Source organism: Rhinolophus sinicus, linkage group LG09, assembly GCF_036562045.2.
Source record: "Rhinolophus sinicus isolate RSC01 linkage group LG09, ASM3656204v1, whole genome shotgun sequence".
In the NCBI taxonomy this organism is placed as follows: domain Eukaryota; kingdom Metazoa; phylum Chordata; class Mammalia; order Chiroptera; family Rhinolophidae; genus Rhinolophus; species Rhinolophus sinicus.
In genome coordinates, this window is record NC_133758.1 from 71,043,014 (window position 1) to 71,060,290 (window position 17,277).

General features: G+C 33.2%; 1 protein-coding gene across 2 annotated transcripts in view; it reads right to left on the reverse strand.

Annotated features, from left to right (window-relative positions):
* The window catches only part of FAM185A (family with sequence similarity 185 member A), a 72,215-nt gene that overhangs the window by 48,041 nt on the left and 6,897 nt on the right, over window positions 1-17,277 (reverse strand). For both annotated transcript variants that reach the window (XM_019744547.2, XM_019744548.2), the window contains exons 3-4: window positions 16,383-16,475; window positions 11,847-11,985 (exon numbers count right to left, since the gene is read on the reverse strand). In XM_019744547.2, the coding sequence (XP_019600106.2) occupies window positions 11,847-11,985; window positions 16,383-16,475 (232 nt within the window). The remainder of the gene's footprint in view (window positions 1-11,846; window positions 11,986-16,382; window positions 16,476-17,277) is intronic.

Sequence of the window (17,277 nt, forward strand, 5' to 3'; positions counted from 1 at the left end):
GATGTAGAGATTCTGAACTCTGAGGTGATGTATAATGGGATAAGACTTTTGGGATCTTTGGAAGGGAGTGTACTTTGCATATGGGAGGGACATGAATTATTGGGGGAGGGAGGGAGGGGACAGAGGACAGACCAGTCATCCCAAAACTTATAAGTTATCTGGGGAGATGCACACATGAAAAGTTAAAAATTAATATTTATTAATAATTATACATTAACATTGTAAGTTAACAGTATGAATTAGGTGCCACAGTCACTCAGAGGAAAGAGACTAAAATGACCTGATATGCACAGGAAGAACAGTCATATTGGAGATATCACCAGAGTTGAAACATTGAGTAAAACTTGAATATGCTGAGATAGAAGGATTTTCTGGGAGAAAGAATGACAGGAACAAAGATAAAAAGGCAGACCTATACATGTCCTGTTTAAATCACACAGATCAGTTAGGCAAGTCTATGAGAACAGGGATCCCGTCTTATTTAGCTTTATATTTTGAGGGCTTAGCACAATGCCCAGTACGTAATAGTAAACACTATTATTTTTTGAACAAATGTTCAAATTTAGTTTGGAAAAAACAATCTGTAGCAGAACCATGGAGTGCTAGTCTACTGACATTATCCTACACTGAAGGAGTCAGTGAAGAATTTCAAGATGGATAACAATACACGAAAACCATGCTTTAGGACAATTAACCTAGTGTGAGACAGAGGATGCTTCCACTCAGAATTCTCTTCATTGCTTCCACTTCATGAACACTTCAAAAGCAAGATGAAGCAGACCCCTAACATTTGTGATTTTAGCTATTAGTAAGGAATTATGACATAGTTTCACAGTCAGTCATTTCGCTAGTGAGTCTGGTCACCCACTCGGTAAGGCAAAGGAACTTTATTATCTTATTCTAGTCTTTGTGAATGAAGTAAAAACTTATTATTTTTTAATGAAAATATGGTCTTTCTTAAAGAGCATATCATTGGTGTTCATGATGAAAGTAAAGCAATCTCAAGGAAGTAATGGTTTTTAGAGCCATAAAATAGAAGATTTAAATTCATTAAAGAATGAGGACTACTTCATATTATAATGGGACCTATAGAGTCTCAGACTGTGTCTCTCTTAAATGTTAGAGTTCAGTACAGTGAAAGCATGATAGAACAAGAAAACTATGAAAATAAGAAATATTAGTAAATATTAGGAATATTTCAAAATATTTGTCAACGCTAAAGGATTTGTAAAGCAATAAACAAAAAACGTATTTCCAAATCATACTAACATTTTTAGAAAGTGTCTACCTAAACAGGAATATCCCAGTCATTAGGATATACAAAATGGACCTCTTACTTCAAAATACTTTGTAGAATATTTAAAAGTAAATATCAACCAAACGGGCATTACTAACACAATTTTCTATATTTTGGTTTTACCGATTTCATCTCCAATCACTGAAAACAAAAAGGAAATCCACTATTTGAGAGGAGTTGATCTTTGTAAAAGCCGTCTTTCCAATAAAGCAGAGGCCACATAGTCTGTAATAACTATGTGTGCTTAATCTACTCTCAAGTTACACAACTTTTCCACAAACCCCAGTGTTTGAGAAAATATATAGTTTTACTTAGCTAGCAACTCTTAATTCTAGCATGCTCAGAGGGAAAAATAAGATATCGATTTAAAGATAAATATTAGTTTATTTTTCTTCACTAAAAGAAATGTGATTATGGTAAAAACAGCACACATACTCTCACAATCCAAACAGAGAAATCAAATATCTTTAAAGATTAAATCCTTTTGTGTGTGTTTTGTTTTTGTTTTTTTTGTGGGGGAAAGAGGGGCAAGAAGGGAGGAACTTGCTACTTGCAAGCCACAGTGCTAAACGCTGAGAATATAGAGATGACTAAAACACAATCTTTGCTCTTGAGGAGTTTATAACTAAGCAAGAATTTACGGGTCAGTGGAAGGCCAGAGATGAAAAGAGGATGCTTTAGCTGAGTTATGAAAGATTACTAAAACTCAATGAGATAAAGAAAGCTGAGAGAAGCATTTTAGGAAGACTACAAACAATAATCAGTAGTATCAAAGGCTCTGATCAAGGACTCAGAAGTATAAAACAGGTAAGAATGTATAAAGGAAAAAGTAACAGATTATGTAATTCTGGAAGACAAAGCACAGGGTCAGAAGAGGGAAGTGGTAAATTAGCCAGATCACTGAGGTAACAAGAAAAGGTTTGAGGAAGAGAATACCATGTTCGATGTTCATTTCTAATAAACAACCATAGCTTTAGAGAGGAGCATAGATTTGAAGAAGGCAAGACTGGAAGCAAAGTTATTGAGTTGAGGCAAGAGATGGCAAGAATCTGAAATAGAACAGTAGAAATTAGAAAGAGAGATGGGATAAATTGAAGAAATATTTAGGTGACAAAACTGACCTAACCCTGGTGACTGATTAGATGTGGGAGGTAAGAGAGAGGAAGTTAGTACAGTTACACCTCATTTTATTGTGCTTTGCTTTATTGTGCTTCACAGGTATATATATATATATATATATATATATATATATATATATATATATATATATATATTATTTACTACAAACTGAAGGAAGACCCTCTACTAGCAAAAAGATTATAACTCACTTTATTGTGATACTAACTTTACGATGGTGGTTTGGAAACAAACCTGCAATATCTCTGAGGTATGCCTGTATTACTTCTAGATTTACAGTTTTGGAGTCAGATACATGGTAATTATCAGAAATTGCAAATGGAAATAAAAATGGAGGAACACAGTACGGATGGAGTTGGGGGGACCTAGAAAAGTAGGTGAAAGAAGTTAGAAATATTGAGTTTGAGATCCCTGTAATGATCCAAATGGCTACGTCTACCAAGCTGATGGATGTATAAGTTGGAAGTCAGGGCTAGAGTTATAGAAGTGAATCATTAGAATACAAGGGTAGTTAAGACACAAATGTGTGTAAGATGCCCAAGGAAAAGAAAGAAGGGAAAGAACAATGAAATATGGATGAAATCCTGGAGAATACAAAGAAGGTGGAAAAATGAGGAACTCACAGAAGTTTGAGAAAGAGCAATTATAAGATACTCGCATGACAAAGACTATCAGTGCCCACTAATATCTGTGTGCTTTTCTCCTTCCTTAGAACACTGCTAAACTCTGTATCTCAGCCTCTTATAATTAGACAAAGTCACTTGAAAATATCCTATTACTAGCTAAAATATATGGCAGAAGCAATGTATGCAGTTCTAGGCTTGGTTTCTGAAACTTCATGCATGATCCTCTATGATCTCTCTTCCTTTTGTGGAAGCTTGGAAGCCACACACTGAAGATGGCACCACCTTTATAGAAGGAGCCAAGTCCCTCCACGGAGCTGAGCCAAGTCCAAACACTGCATTTAGTATCACATGTCTAAATCCCGGGGGGAAAAAAAAATCTATGCTCTCTGTACAACAAAGGAAGCTGTAATTCCTTTCTATTATTTCATTTAAAAATGTCTTATGTCCAGATTCAACATTAACATAACATTATCATGTCAAAATGATAATCAAACCAAAACTTTACAATGGACTTAAGAATACCAGAATTTGAACAAAGCATTTTCCCAATAAAACCTTCTTTCTTCTAAAATTTTATATTATTTCTGACTTTCTAAATTCACAAGCAGATTTATAAATTCACCAGTGACTACACAACCTTCTTAAAGCAAACTGTGACATTTCTTTATGAAATTCTCAGTGCTATCAAAGGTATCAACTGTGTTTGTATAGTTAATGTAACTACACTTCTATGAAAGTTCCTAAAATCCAAAGTAGTTATTGAAGAAAGAGTTTAAGCATGTACATATTGCTAAGTCTTTGGGGAACAAAGGACTTCTGAAGTACTAAGAAAATGAGAGAACTAATACTCAGCAATTCATTTATCAAGGTATGTTTCCCAAAAAACCTGAAATAAGACTCTAAATTATATAGGGAAGCTAAATATTTAAAATGTGGTTCTATTCATTAATCACTTATTCCAAATAAGTTAGATATAAAACACTACAATAAATATCATGAGTATTCTTACATATTAAACCTAATCAATTTGTTTAAATTATGTTGTAAATAAAACCAACCCCAGCAAACCATTTCAAGGAAGCTTTTGTTTCTCTCTAAAACAGTCAGGAGACGATATACATATAGGGGTCACTTTGCAAGGCCAGAAAAAACCATATTACTCCTTTCATTATCCCCTTCCTCACTACTGACCATCCTCTCAGTACTTAGCACTAATTAAGTATTAGTTTGCCATCAGGGCATAGGAATAGAAAACACAAACAAATACATTTCATGCTCTCCCTTTCACGGAAGCCTTAGAAGCCACAGACTAAAGACAGCATCTCTTTAATGGAATGAACGGAGTCCCTGAATGCCTCCATGAAGCTAAGCTGAACCTGAACATCCACATGTTGTGCCAGGTGTCATAGGCATAACACAGGACCCTTGAAACTGGAATTCACAACACAGAACACAGCTGAAGCAGTGTATCCGTGTTGCAGTGCTGTCTGCCTAGAGGAAACATCCCTAGAGCAAGGCAGGAAGCCCTCAAAGCAATGCTGGAATTTCTGTTGCAATCAAGAAGTTCACCATGGCTATGTACACAAATTTGTTGTACTCTGTTTAAAAATATTTCCTAGAAAATCAAGGAACTTGGATCAAATCCTTGCTTTTCCACTAATTAACTTTTAATTGAGAGCAAACAATTAGATTTCTAAATTTTGTTTTATGTGTAAACATCCAATTGTCCCTTAGGTGAAAGGGGCTGGCTCACTTAGGTATTCAACACATTTGCTTTCAAACAACCATCCATCCACCTCTGACACCAGGGCTCCAAACTCATGTATCTGATAAATCTATCAAAAGACAGTGACTGTCATATCTGTGGTATAACTGGCTTTGTACAACATCTGTATGCTGGATTTTTAAAAATCTACCTGAAAATCAGTTTAAGCCTTAAGAAAAAAGAAGCCAAACTAAATAAATCTTGAACAGGCAGGTCTTAGAATGTATGTATTCTCCAAGTTTATTGTCTGCAAGTCAGCTATTTAGAAGTAGCAACATATTTTTCCATAAAAATGTGTTTTAAGATTCCCAAGCTAGTTTGTTCAAATATAGCCAAACTGTATACCTGATTTGTGTTATATAACCATCACCATTTATAACAAAGAATTCACTAGATTATATATTCAGAGTTGCAGCTTGGAATGATCCTTGGGATATAGCTCTCCCTGCTAAAATCCCAGTAGCTAGGACATAGGGACTTGCTTTCATCAGCATGACTCTAATCTTCTCACATACTAGCATGCAGGGCTAGAGCACAGCCTGCTCTTCTATATCCAGACCATCTCCAAATCCCAAACTCCGAACTCTAGTAGCATGCTTATATCCCTTAGAACAAGGATGGAAACAGAGTGGTATGGAAGGGGAAGACAAGAAATGGGCTTATCTGAAGGGTGATTTTAAAAAGTAGATAGGCACTAATGAGTGACTAAGAAATGAGGAGGGTTTCTTTCTTTTCTTTTATATACTTACTGCCACTGAAAAATCAGAGTGAGGGCGAAACCAGCGTGAGGGTTGAACAACATGGAAACTTTTCTACAATGGCAACTGGATCAAATTTTCCCTTCCCCTTCTCTCTGCTGTACTCATTATAAATAAGGAAGATGACATTCAATCCTTCCACTAGACTGTAAGTTCTCTCAGAATAGTATCATCTCTTACTCAATTTTGTATCATTGGTACCTGAAAATCTGGCACAAAGTAGGTGGTCAATAAATGTGTAGAAAGAATCAATAAATACAACTGTAGTGGATGCTGTGATTTATGATCCAGAATCCGCTTTGTAACTGTCAAGGGCATATTTGGGAGTACTGCTGGCAGACAGCCTTCAGCTGCCAGCCCTCTTAAGGAATTGTCTCAAATGAAGAAAACCATTTCAGCCCAACATCATACTCCTTCCTGGGCCAGTTTGCAAACTGCATCTAATGATTGGGGATATAAAGGTCCAGCTCCCCTTACCTGAACTTGAGACAATTCTGAGGACCATCCCAGCTTCAGAGGTCCCTCTTGGGGGTGTTCAAACTGAGTCCAACTACTCTCATGGAAGTTGGACTTCCTTCCATTGCATGGGATTGGTCCCAAAAGGCCTCCCTAGTAAATTTGTTGCACTTTAATTTCCATCTCAGAGTCTGCTTTCAAGAAACCCAACCTGAGAAGATAGTCTAAAAGAGCATCTAGGTCTGACTCAGATTTAAACTGCTGAAGGAAAGGTATTGGACTTCATATTAAAACTCAGTAAACATAAAAGGCTTTACAAAAGCTAAGGAATGAACTCTTCTTAAATTGTTATTAAACTTACTGTGGTGACATTGATTTGTAAAATTATATAGGTTTCAAGTGTACATTCCTGTAACACATGATCTATACATTGCATTGTGTTCACCACCCAAAGTCAGTTCTTCCATCATATATTTGACACCTTTTCGCTCTTCTACCACCCCCCCACCCCCTTACCCTCTGGTAACCACTAAATTGTTATCTGTGTCTATGATTTTTTGTTTGTCTTGTTTCTTTCAGTTTTATATGCCACAAGTCATGTGGTTCTCGACTTTTTCTGTCTGACTTATTTTGCTTAGCATGATACTCTCAAGATCCATCCATGTTGTCACAAATGGCAGTATTTCTTCTTTTCTTATGGCGAAGTAATATTCCATCACATATATACATATAGAAGATGTGAGATATATATCTATATATAGATATAGATATATATCTCATCTTTTCCAATATATATCATTTCATTTATATATATATATATCTCACATCTTCTTTATCCAATCATCTATCGAGGGACACTTGGGTTGTCTCCATGTCTTGGCCACTGTGAATAAAGCTGCAGTGAACATAGGGGTACATATATCTTTACAGATAAATGTTTTCTAATTTTCTGGGTAGATACCCAGAAAAGGGATTGCTGAGTTGTATGGTAATTCTATTCTTAATTTTTTTGAGGAACTTCCATACGGTTTTCCATAGTTGCTGTACCAATTTACATTCCCACCAGCAATGTATGAGTGTTCCCTTTTCTCCAGATCCTCGCTAACACTTGTTATTACTCGTCTTGTTAATAGCCAATCTAACAGGTACGAGGTGGTATCTCATTGTGATTTTGATTTTCATTTCCCTCGTAACTATTGAAGTTAAGCATCTTTTCATGTATCTGTTGGCTGTTGGTGTATCTTCTTGGGAGAAGTGCCGGTTCAGGAACTCTGCCCATTTTTAAGTTGGATTGTTTATTTGTTGTTGAATACAAGTTTATATATTTTGGATATTGGCTCCTTATCAGAGGTATTGTTTGCAAATATCTTTTCCCATTCAGTTGGTTGCCTCTTTGTTTTGTTGATGGTTTCTTTTGGTGTGGAGAAGTTTTTTGTTTGATACGGTCCCATTCATTATTTTTGCTTTTACTTCCTTGCACTTTGAGGTCATATTCATAAAATCCTCTCTGAACCCAAGGTTCATAAGTTTAATACCTATGCTTTCTTCTATGTAATCTATTGTTTCAGGTTTTATGTTTAGGTGTTTGATCCATTTTGAGTTAATTTTGCTATATGGTGACAGATAGCAGTCTAGTTTCATTCTTTTGCATGTGGCTTTCCAATTTTCCCAGCACCTTTAAAGAGGCTTTCTTTTCTCCAGTGTATATTTTTTACTCCTTTATTGACAATTATCTTCCCATATATATGTGGGTTTATTTCCGGATTCTCAATTCTATTCCATTACTCTGTGTGTCTGCTTTTTTGGCCAATACGATGCTGTTTTGATTATTATGACTTTGCAGTATAAATTGAAGTCAAGGAGTGTGATACCTCCAGCCTTGTTCTTTTTTCTTAGGATTCCTTTGGCTATTCAGGATCTTTTTTGATTCCACACAAATCTGGTGAATTTTTTGTTCTTTCTTTAAAAAACTCCATTGGGATTTTGAATGGGATTGCATTAAACTTGTATGTTGCCTTAGGTAGTAATACGACCATTTTAACTATGTTGATTCTTCCAACCCATGAACATGGAATATCTTTCCATTTGTTTGTGTCTTCTTCAATTTCTTTTACTAATGTCTTAAAGTTTTCAGTGTGTAGGTCTTTATAAACTTTGTTAAGATTATTCCTAGGATCTTATTCTTTTTGTTGCAATTGCAAAAGGAATTGTTTTTTCATTTTTCTGAAATGTCATTGTTAGTATATTGGAACGCAATGAATTTTTGTACATTGATTTTGTATCCTACAAATTTACTGCATTTGTTTACTGTTTCTAATAGTTATTTTGAGAAGTCTTTAGAGTTTTCCATACAAAGAATCATGTCATCTGCAAAAAGTGACAATATAACTTCTTCATTCCCAATTTGGATGATTTCCTCTTGTCTGATTGCTCTAGCTAGGATTTCCAGGACTATGTTGAATAACACTGGTGAAAGAGGGCACTGTCTTATTCCTGATCTTGGAGGAAAATCTTTCAGTATTTCACCATAAGTATGACATTAGCTGAGGGTTTGTAGTATATGGCCTTTATTATGTGAAGGTCTTTTCCTTCTATACCATTTTGTTGTTTTAATCATAAATGGATGTTGTATCTTATCAAATGCTTTTACTGCATCTATTGATATGATCATAATTTTTATCCTTTATTTTATGTGGTGTATCACTTTGATCGATTTGCATATGCTAAACCACCCTGCGTCCCTGGAATAAACCCCACTTGATCGTGATATATAATCTTTTTAATGTATTGTTGTATTCAATTTGCTAGTATTTTGTTTAGGATTTCTGCATCTGTATTCATCAGAGATACTGGTCTGTAATTTTCTTTTCTTGCGTTATCCTTACTGGGTTTGGGTATCAGGGTAATGTTGGCTGCATAAAATGAAACAGGAAGTATTGCTTCTTCTTCAAATTTTTGGAGTATGAGGACAAGTATTAAATCATATTTGAATGTTTGGTAGAATTCACTAGTGAAGCCATCTGGTCTTGGGGACCGTTGCTTTTGGGAAGGTTTTGGATGATTGTTTCAATTTCCTTACTGTTGATCCATCTATTTAGATTTTCCAGTTCTCTGTGATTCAGTCTAGGAAGGTTTATATGTTTCTAAGAACTTCTAGGTTATTGAATTTGTTAGAATATAGTCCTTCATAGTAGTCTTATATGATTCTTTGTATTTCTGTGGTATCCATCGTAACTTCTCTTTCATTTCTGATTTTGTGTCTTTTTTTCCTTAGTGAGTGTAGCCAGGGGTTTGTCAGTTTTATTAATCTTTTCAAACAACCAGGTCTTTGTTGCGTAAGTTTTCCTATTGTCTTTTTGTTCTCTATTTCATTTAATTTGCTCTAATTTTTATTATTTCCTTACTTCTGCTGACTTTGGGTTCCATTTGTTCTTTTTGTAGTTCTTTAAGATGTAATGGTAGGTTGTTTATTTAGGATTGTTCTTGTTTCTGAATAGGCCTGTAATGATATAAATTTCCCTCTTAATACCACTTTCACAGTATCCCAATAATTTTGATATGATGTATTTTCATTCTCATTTGATTCTATGTATCTTTTGATCTCTCCTTTTATTTCTTCTTTGACCCAGTCATTCTCCAGTAGCATGTTGTTTAATTTTCACATATTTGTGGTTTTTCCCACTTTCTTTTTGCAGTTTATCTCCAATTTCAATGTATTGTGGTCTGAGAATATGCTTGATATGATTTCAATATTCTTAAATTTGTTGAGGCTAGTTTTGTGTCCCAACATATGTTCTATCCTTGAAAATGCTCCATATGCACTAGAAAAAAATGTATAGCATGGTGCTCTAGACTGAACAATTATAAGTATCAATTATGTCCATTTGGTTAATGTGTCATTTAAGGATGATATTTACTTATTGATTTTCTATTTGGATGATCTATTCCTAACTGACAATGGCATATTAGGTCCTCTATTGTAATTGCATTTTTGTCAATTTCTCCCTTTAGTTCTGTTAGTAGTTGCTTTATATATTTTGGTGCTCCTTGATTGGGAGCATATATATTGATGAGTGCTATGTTTTCTTGGTGTATTGTCCCCTTTATCATTATAAAATGTCCATCTTTGCCTCGTTAACTTTTTTATCTTGAAGTCTGTTTTGTCATGTATAAATATAGCTACACTCACTTTTCTCTAGATGCCATTCACTTGGAGTATCGTTTTCCACCCTTTCACTTTGAGTCTATATTTGTCCTTGTAGCTGAGATGTGTCTCTTGAAGTCAGCATATGACTGGGTTTTGCTTTTTGATCCAATCTGCTACTCTGTGCCTTTTTATTGGTGAGTTCAGTCCATTTACATTTAGGGTGATTATTGATATACGAGGATGTTCCATAGACATTTTATCTTTTGTTTTCTGGTAGCTCAGGGTCTCCATTGTTTCTTTACCTTTGTGTTTCTCTCCGTTATTTTAGTTTGGTGGTATTCTATGATTTTTTCCCATTTCCTCTTTTTTTATGTTATATATCTCATTCTGGATTTTTATTTTTTTTTTGAGTAGTTACCATTAAGTTTATGTAAAAGAAAATTTCATGCTGTGTTTCCCCAAAAATAAGACCTAGCCAGACAATCAGTCTTAATGTGTCTTTTGGAGCAATATTATAATAGTATTATATTATACCTGGTATTATATTACATTACATTACATTTTATTATAAAAAATCCAGTCTTATAGTAAAATAAAACCGGGTCTTATATTAATTTTGGCTCCAAAAGATGCATTTGAGCTGATTGTCTGGCTAGGTCTTATTTTTGAGGAAACACGATACATATAGTAGTTCTTTTTCTTCAGCATGCTTCTTAACTCCATTCCTCTTTGCAAATTCAAAACTTCACCATCTTCCCCTTTTATGTTTTTTGTTGTCACAAATTATCCGGATTTATGCTGTGAGTTCACTTGAGTTGTGGTAGCAAATTGTCTTCTTCGCTCTCTTTTTTTGTTTTTATCTCCTTTACCCTTTATGTGATGTTTAAGTATATAGTGCCCTATTCTGTGTAGGGGTTGTCATTTCCCACTTCTGTCTATTTGTTAGTCATCTTACTCATAGTTTTACATCCTTTTGTCTTTTTGTTTCAGGTAGAATAACCTCCTTCAGTATTTCCTGTAACGCAGGATTTGTGGTGGAAAATTCCCTCAGCTTCTGTATATCTAGAAAGGTCTTTATTCCTCCTTCATATCTAAAGGATAACTTTGCTGGATATATTATTCTTGGATGGTAATTTCTCTCTTTCAATAGTTTGAATATTTGATTCCACTCCCTCCTGACAAGTTAGTACTAACACACATAAAACATTTTAGTCCATATAGTATCACTGAGTTTCTATAATTAGATTCCACACAAATGTTTCATTAATTTATTCAATCCTTAACTTTCTTACCATGACATAAAAGCAACCACTCAAAACCCATCTTTATTTTTAATACTGCTTTTATTTCATTGTGGTTTCCTCTGAATATCTCCTGCATATATTTCCTTGTTTGTTTCCTTTTATAAGGAAATGCATTAAAAAATGCATAGAATTATTATTATTCACATGTGTAACAGCGCAATATTCAATTTCTTGCCAAAATAAAATTCATAGCTCATAGGTCATTTTATTTTATGAGTTTTTTAAAAGATGGTTAGTCTGCAATTAATTATTTAGAGGGCTAGCTTCCTAATGGCAGATCTTTCAACTACAGATAAACAGTCATCTCCTAAAATTATGTGGGAAGTCTGAGACACATTAGGCATTTGTCATCTTACCATGAACACTTCCTAATGTAATATCCCCAGCAGCAGAAGATAGAAATGACGATTCTGTGTAAAGATACTTGGCTTTCAGCAAACCATCTTCAGTAGATATATTAACAGCACTTCCCTGCAGCTTGTCTACAGTCACAGTCTAGTAAAAGAAAGACTCAAATCAGTTCATTATAAAACAAAGACTGGTAAAAAGTCAAAATGGTACCTATAGAATTTTTAGGCAACTGCAAAAAAGTTACTATTCTGCACAGAATCACTTCAGTGACTTTTGACTGCCTAACTCTATCTGTTAGACGATTGTGAGCAACAGTGTATTCTCTGTGGAATGTGGAACAAACCCATTATATTCCTTCATTTACTTAGATCTTCTTTAATTTATTTTAATGTTTTATATTTTCTGTGTAGAGTTTTCCTTCATCTTATGTTAAATTTATTCCTATTTGATATTTTCTAAGTGCTATTATAAAAGATGTATTTTTAACTTCATTTTATCTTAGTTGGCTTTTGTATTTGACCTTAAATCCAACAACTTCACTAAGCTCACTAATTCTAATAATTTATCTGAATTAGAAAAATTTTTGTACATGCATAATTATATTGTCTATAAGTGAGTTTCATTTCTTCCCTTCTCATCCTTATATTAATACTGTTTTTCCTGCTCATTCCTCCCTTACTATCTTGCTCAGGCCTCCAATTCAATGATGAATAGAAGCCAGGGGATAGTGAGCATTTTTATCTTATTCCTGTTCTCAAAGGGAAAGTTTCCAACATTGTATCACTGAGTATGATACCTTTTATCAAATTAAGAAAAGTTCCCTCATATTTCAAATTTGTTTTATTGTTGTTGCTATTTAAATCATGAATGGGTTTTGAATTTTAGCACATACTTCATCTGATTTTATTAAGACTATCACAATTTTTCTCCTTTCATCTGTTAATACAGTGAATAGAATTCTAGAATTTTTCCACTTTACATCTAATAAGACAGTAGGTTTCCACTGAACAAAATGAAAGGAATTTTGTATTTGTTCCTAAGTTCCCCTAACAAAATGTAGTATGTATTTGTCTCAAATATTGAGCACAATGTAAAATGAAGATATCTAATTTAGGATTCCAAATCATTTCATAGCATTTTAAGGAAATGTTTTTTAAGGATAAAGTGAATGTTAATATAAAATTGTTGACATAAAAACTGAATCACCAGGAATGTTTGCCAGAGTTTTGCCCAGGGTCAAATTCAAGTATTATACTAGGGTGTTTAAAGAAACATCCCTGTTTTTGAACACATGGACATTAGTGTAAGGCACTCCTAATATGTCCTTCAAAAACTGTTAAGAGCCCAAAATATTTTTTAATAAGAACGGAGTTCCAACAATACTAAAATATTAGAAGACAAACAGAAGTATGAAAAGAGAAAGAAAAGTACTCTGAGGTTCTTATGAGAAGCAAATTAGAATTACTTTGCCCTTTGGATTTGAAGTACGTAACTTTCTTTTCTAATGGACTTTTATTAAGTATATAATATACACCCAATTGTTTCTTATCTATTACAGTTTCTTTTAAGTTAATTATGGATTCATAGGAATTTTTACTTTAAATCTAGTTTCAATAATTCTGTCAAAAAAAGATAGATATTTTATGTACATTCAAATTTGTCAGAATACAAATGTTTTGCATTCTTCAGTGTTACAGTAAAGGTATAAAACTCCTGAAATAATTTATCCTTTACCTACAAAGTTGCTTTATGAAAAGTTATATGCATGGTTTCAAAATTTCCAAGTTTCCATAAAGTAGATAACAAGTAGGAGTAAAGTAGCTTTTTATAGATAGTGAGGTTGTTTTAGGGAACACCAAATGATAAATACTGAAAGAATATTTGAAACTCAATTGAATTGGCAAAGGGGCACTTTTGATTAGACTCTCCCTACAACCAAACAAAGCCTTTAAGAGACTCTTTGTGAGTATCTGGGTAATGTCAAAGATTTACTTTGTTCATTAAACACTAAATATTTTACTCTGTAGGAAGCCAGAAAAGTATCCTCCACTGTTCCACCAAAGCAAATGAAACCAAGTGAAAGTATAATACCTCCCCCACCACAATAATATATTATAGTTATTTTAACCAATCATTCCATAAAATTAATTTGAGAGAAATTCAAAATTCACTGAGGACCACAGGTAATGCACAGTATCAGGTATTAACTAGAACAACTAATCTTAGGACACTACAGTTTACAGCAAAATAGTGAGGCTCTGCTTTATAGTTATTAATGCTAATGGAACAAAAAGTCATAAATAGACTCTTTGAATTAAACTGTATAGCTTGCTTATTAACAGAAATACTTACTTAAAGAAATTTTTAAAAAGTAGATACAAAAATCAATACCCTCCTGACAGAGATATTGCTATAATTTTCTTTTCTATATGAGGACAACTTTTCATAAATTTAATTATTATAAAACAACATTACATATAATGAAAACCAAGTTTTAGGAAAGCACTATGGCTCTGTAGCCCAAACTAAGAAAGACAGGTTCAACTAACAACTGCCATCAATTTATCCAACGATCAGATAAAATGAATTTCTATCATCTCTGTACCAAATAGGATACAGAAATTAATGATACAATTTAAAAACAGCCACTCCATATAAAATAACACATAAAGAATGCTGTTAAATGTTCATAGTGCTCATTTGATTCTCACAATCTTGTTGAATATGAAAAACAAATAATGTCATCCCTGTTTCATGAATAATGAAACAAAGTCTTAGTAAAGTTACCTGGGAGATCTAAGAGTGATTCAATTATCTTTGTTATCTGTGTTTTATTTACCTTCATCATCATCATTACAATAAACACTATATTAGAGTTAGCTATGTGTCAGACATTGTTTTAAGTACTTTGTGTCATTAACTAATTTAATTCTCATAACAACCCTTTGAGTTAAGTATATTACTATTATTTCGTTTTTCCAAAAAAGGAGGACAGATAAAGTAACTTCTCAGAAGTTAAAGAACTTAGTAAATAGCTAAGCCAGGATTCAAACCCAGGTAGTTTGGTTCTCAATAATTCTGTGCTCTTAACAAATTCGCTATGCTACCTCTCAAATATGCAAAAGCACATTTCTGTGTAAGTTGTATATTAAAAGTTATCATTTCATAAGCATTTATTTTATATGAAACAGAAAATTAGAAATATGCTTTAAAAATTAACACTGTATATAATAGAAATATCTAGACTTATTCTTTAGTACAACATAAAACTCAATTGGCAAGAAACAAAATAGTATAATAAAAAGTAGGAATAAACAAATAGGCACTAAACCATGAAAGTTAGAACAAACAAAAATGAGTGGAAATAGTGGCCAAAATATTCAAAATAGCAAACAATGAAGAGACAATTTAAATTATTTTTTGATACTTATAGTTGAATGTCAATATGTAATATTCCAGTAATTTAGATAATTGCAAATACCACAAGCCATCATTTAAAGGACAGAGTTTGAAAGAGCTGCAAAGTTGTCTAATTTTCCTTTGCACCTTCAAGACCAAAGCAATCTGTGAGGTAAAACTCAATGCCATCTCAAAAGAGCTGCCACATCAAGCAAGGCAGTTTTTCAATACTTTCCTAGTTTAATTTAAAGGATAAATTTAAATGTGTGGGTTTAAACAGTCTCCCACAAGTTGATGATAGAAAATAAAAGTTACAATAGTAGAAACAATTAGTGTTATAATCTACCTTGTTTAATTATGCCAACAGTAATCAATCTATAAGATATACTCTCAATTCCTCCCTACCAATTTTCTATGAATAAAGCTGAGTATGAAAATGAACAAATTTATAGCAAAAGATCCTTGCAAACTGTAGAAGTGACTTTGATCTTTTTCAAAGATTTAAAACATTATTGATCTTGTTAAAAAAAAATTGTGACAGTTTATACTTCAAAATTATACCTTTACTCTTAATACTATGCTGAATCACAGGAAGCAACAAAAGTTGATTAAAAAATACAAACTATCTTATAACAACCAAAATCTCTATAGCTAATAAAAGCTTTTGGAGAACAGTAATGTAATCTAATGGTGCCATCTTGTGGAAAACCCTGAAGAAAGTTGATTTTTGAACTCATCTTTCAATTTTCCTTACAGGCAAAGTAAACAGGTCTTGGAAAAATACTCAAACATAACATAGAAGAAAAATTTAATCCCAAGTACAGTGGTGTTACTTAATGATCGATTTTAATCCATGATCATAAAAATAAAAATTTCTTTAGAACTAGAATTAAAATATTAAGTATGTAAAGATGTTATTGATTCCAAATAAGAAACTAAATGACTGTCAAAAGTATTAAATCACAAACTACAATTTAAAGTGCACAATATTTAATCACCTGAATTTGAAATTTGAATTTACTAATGAATTAAAATGCATTAAAGAAGGAATGTTATACCACAAATTCTGTAGAGCCTACCCACTGTATAAGCCAACTTGATGCAAAACTGTAATTACTAAAACAAAAAAGTTTCAATCTTACACTTTTATCGGATGCACAAATATCTATATCTCCATAAACTGTTCCCAGACAGATCACTTTGCCTCCTTTTGCTTGAACATGTAATTTTTGACTCTGAAAGACAAATACAAAAATACATATAGAGAAAAAGAGAATAAATTTGACTTATACTAATAAAAAATTTTCCAACATTTTAAATGTTTCTTTTTAAATAACAATAAAGCAGCAAAAGAGGAAAATGGAAAATAGAAATGCACTATTTGGAATAATAACATCAACTAGAAAAGAATATCAACTGCTGTTAAAGGGATTAAATAAGCCATCTGGACTCAAAGGGCAAAAGAAGAGTGACTCGGGTATTCCAGTAGCTTCACTGAAAAAGAACTTGGGAATGAAAAATCACTGTGGCTGGCTAACTAAACAGAAATGGGGATGAGGATAACAACAATAATCACTCTTATTGGTCATTATTAATAACAATGATATTTATCACTTATTTGGCATTTTCTTTGCACCATATATAATGTTCACTACATTACATTAACTATCATTTAATCCTCACAACAACTCAGACAAATGGGTATTATATTTTCCCCATTTCACAGGAGAAATCCAAGAATCAGAAAAAATAAATAACTTTATCAGGTGACACTGTTAGAAAACGACAAAATCTAACCTAATAGAACCCACACTCTTATGGTTGGGGTCTTCTAAAGAATATATTCACACTTAGGTTAACAGCCAACGGACTGTTAAACTTTCTAGCACAACATACCCCTGAAACTGGAACTAAGTGAAAATTTCTCTAAGCACAAATGAAAATAGTGGTGAGTTAGCGCCTCCTCTGCTAGACCAAAACAAAAAGTGTGTGTGTGTGAATGGGAGTGTGTGTGTGTGTGTGTGTGTGAGAGAGAGA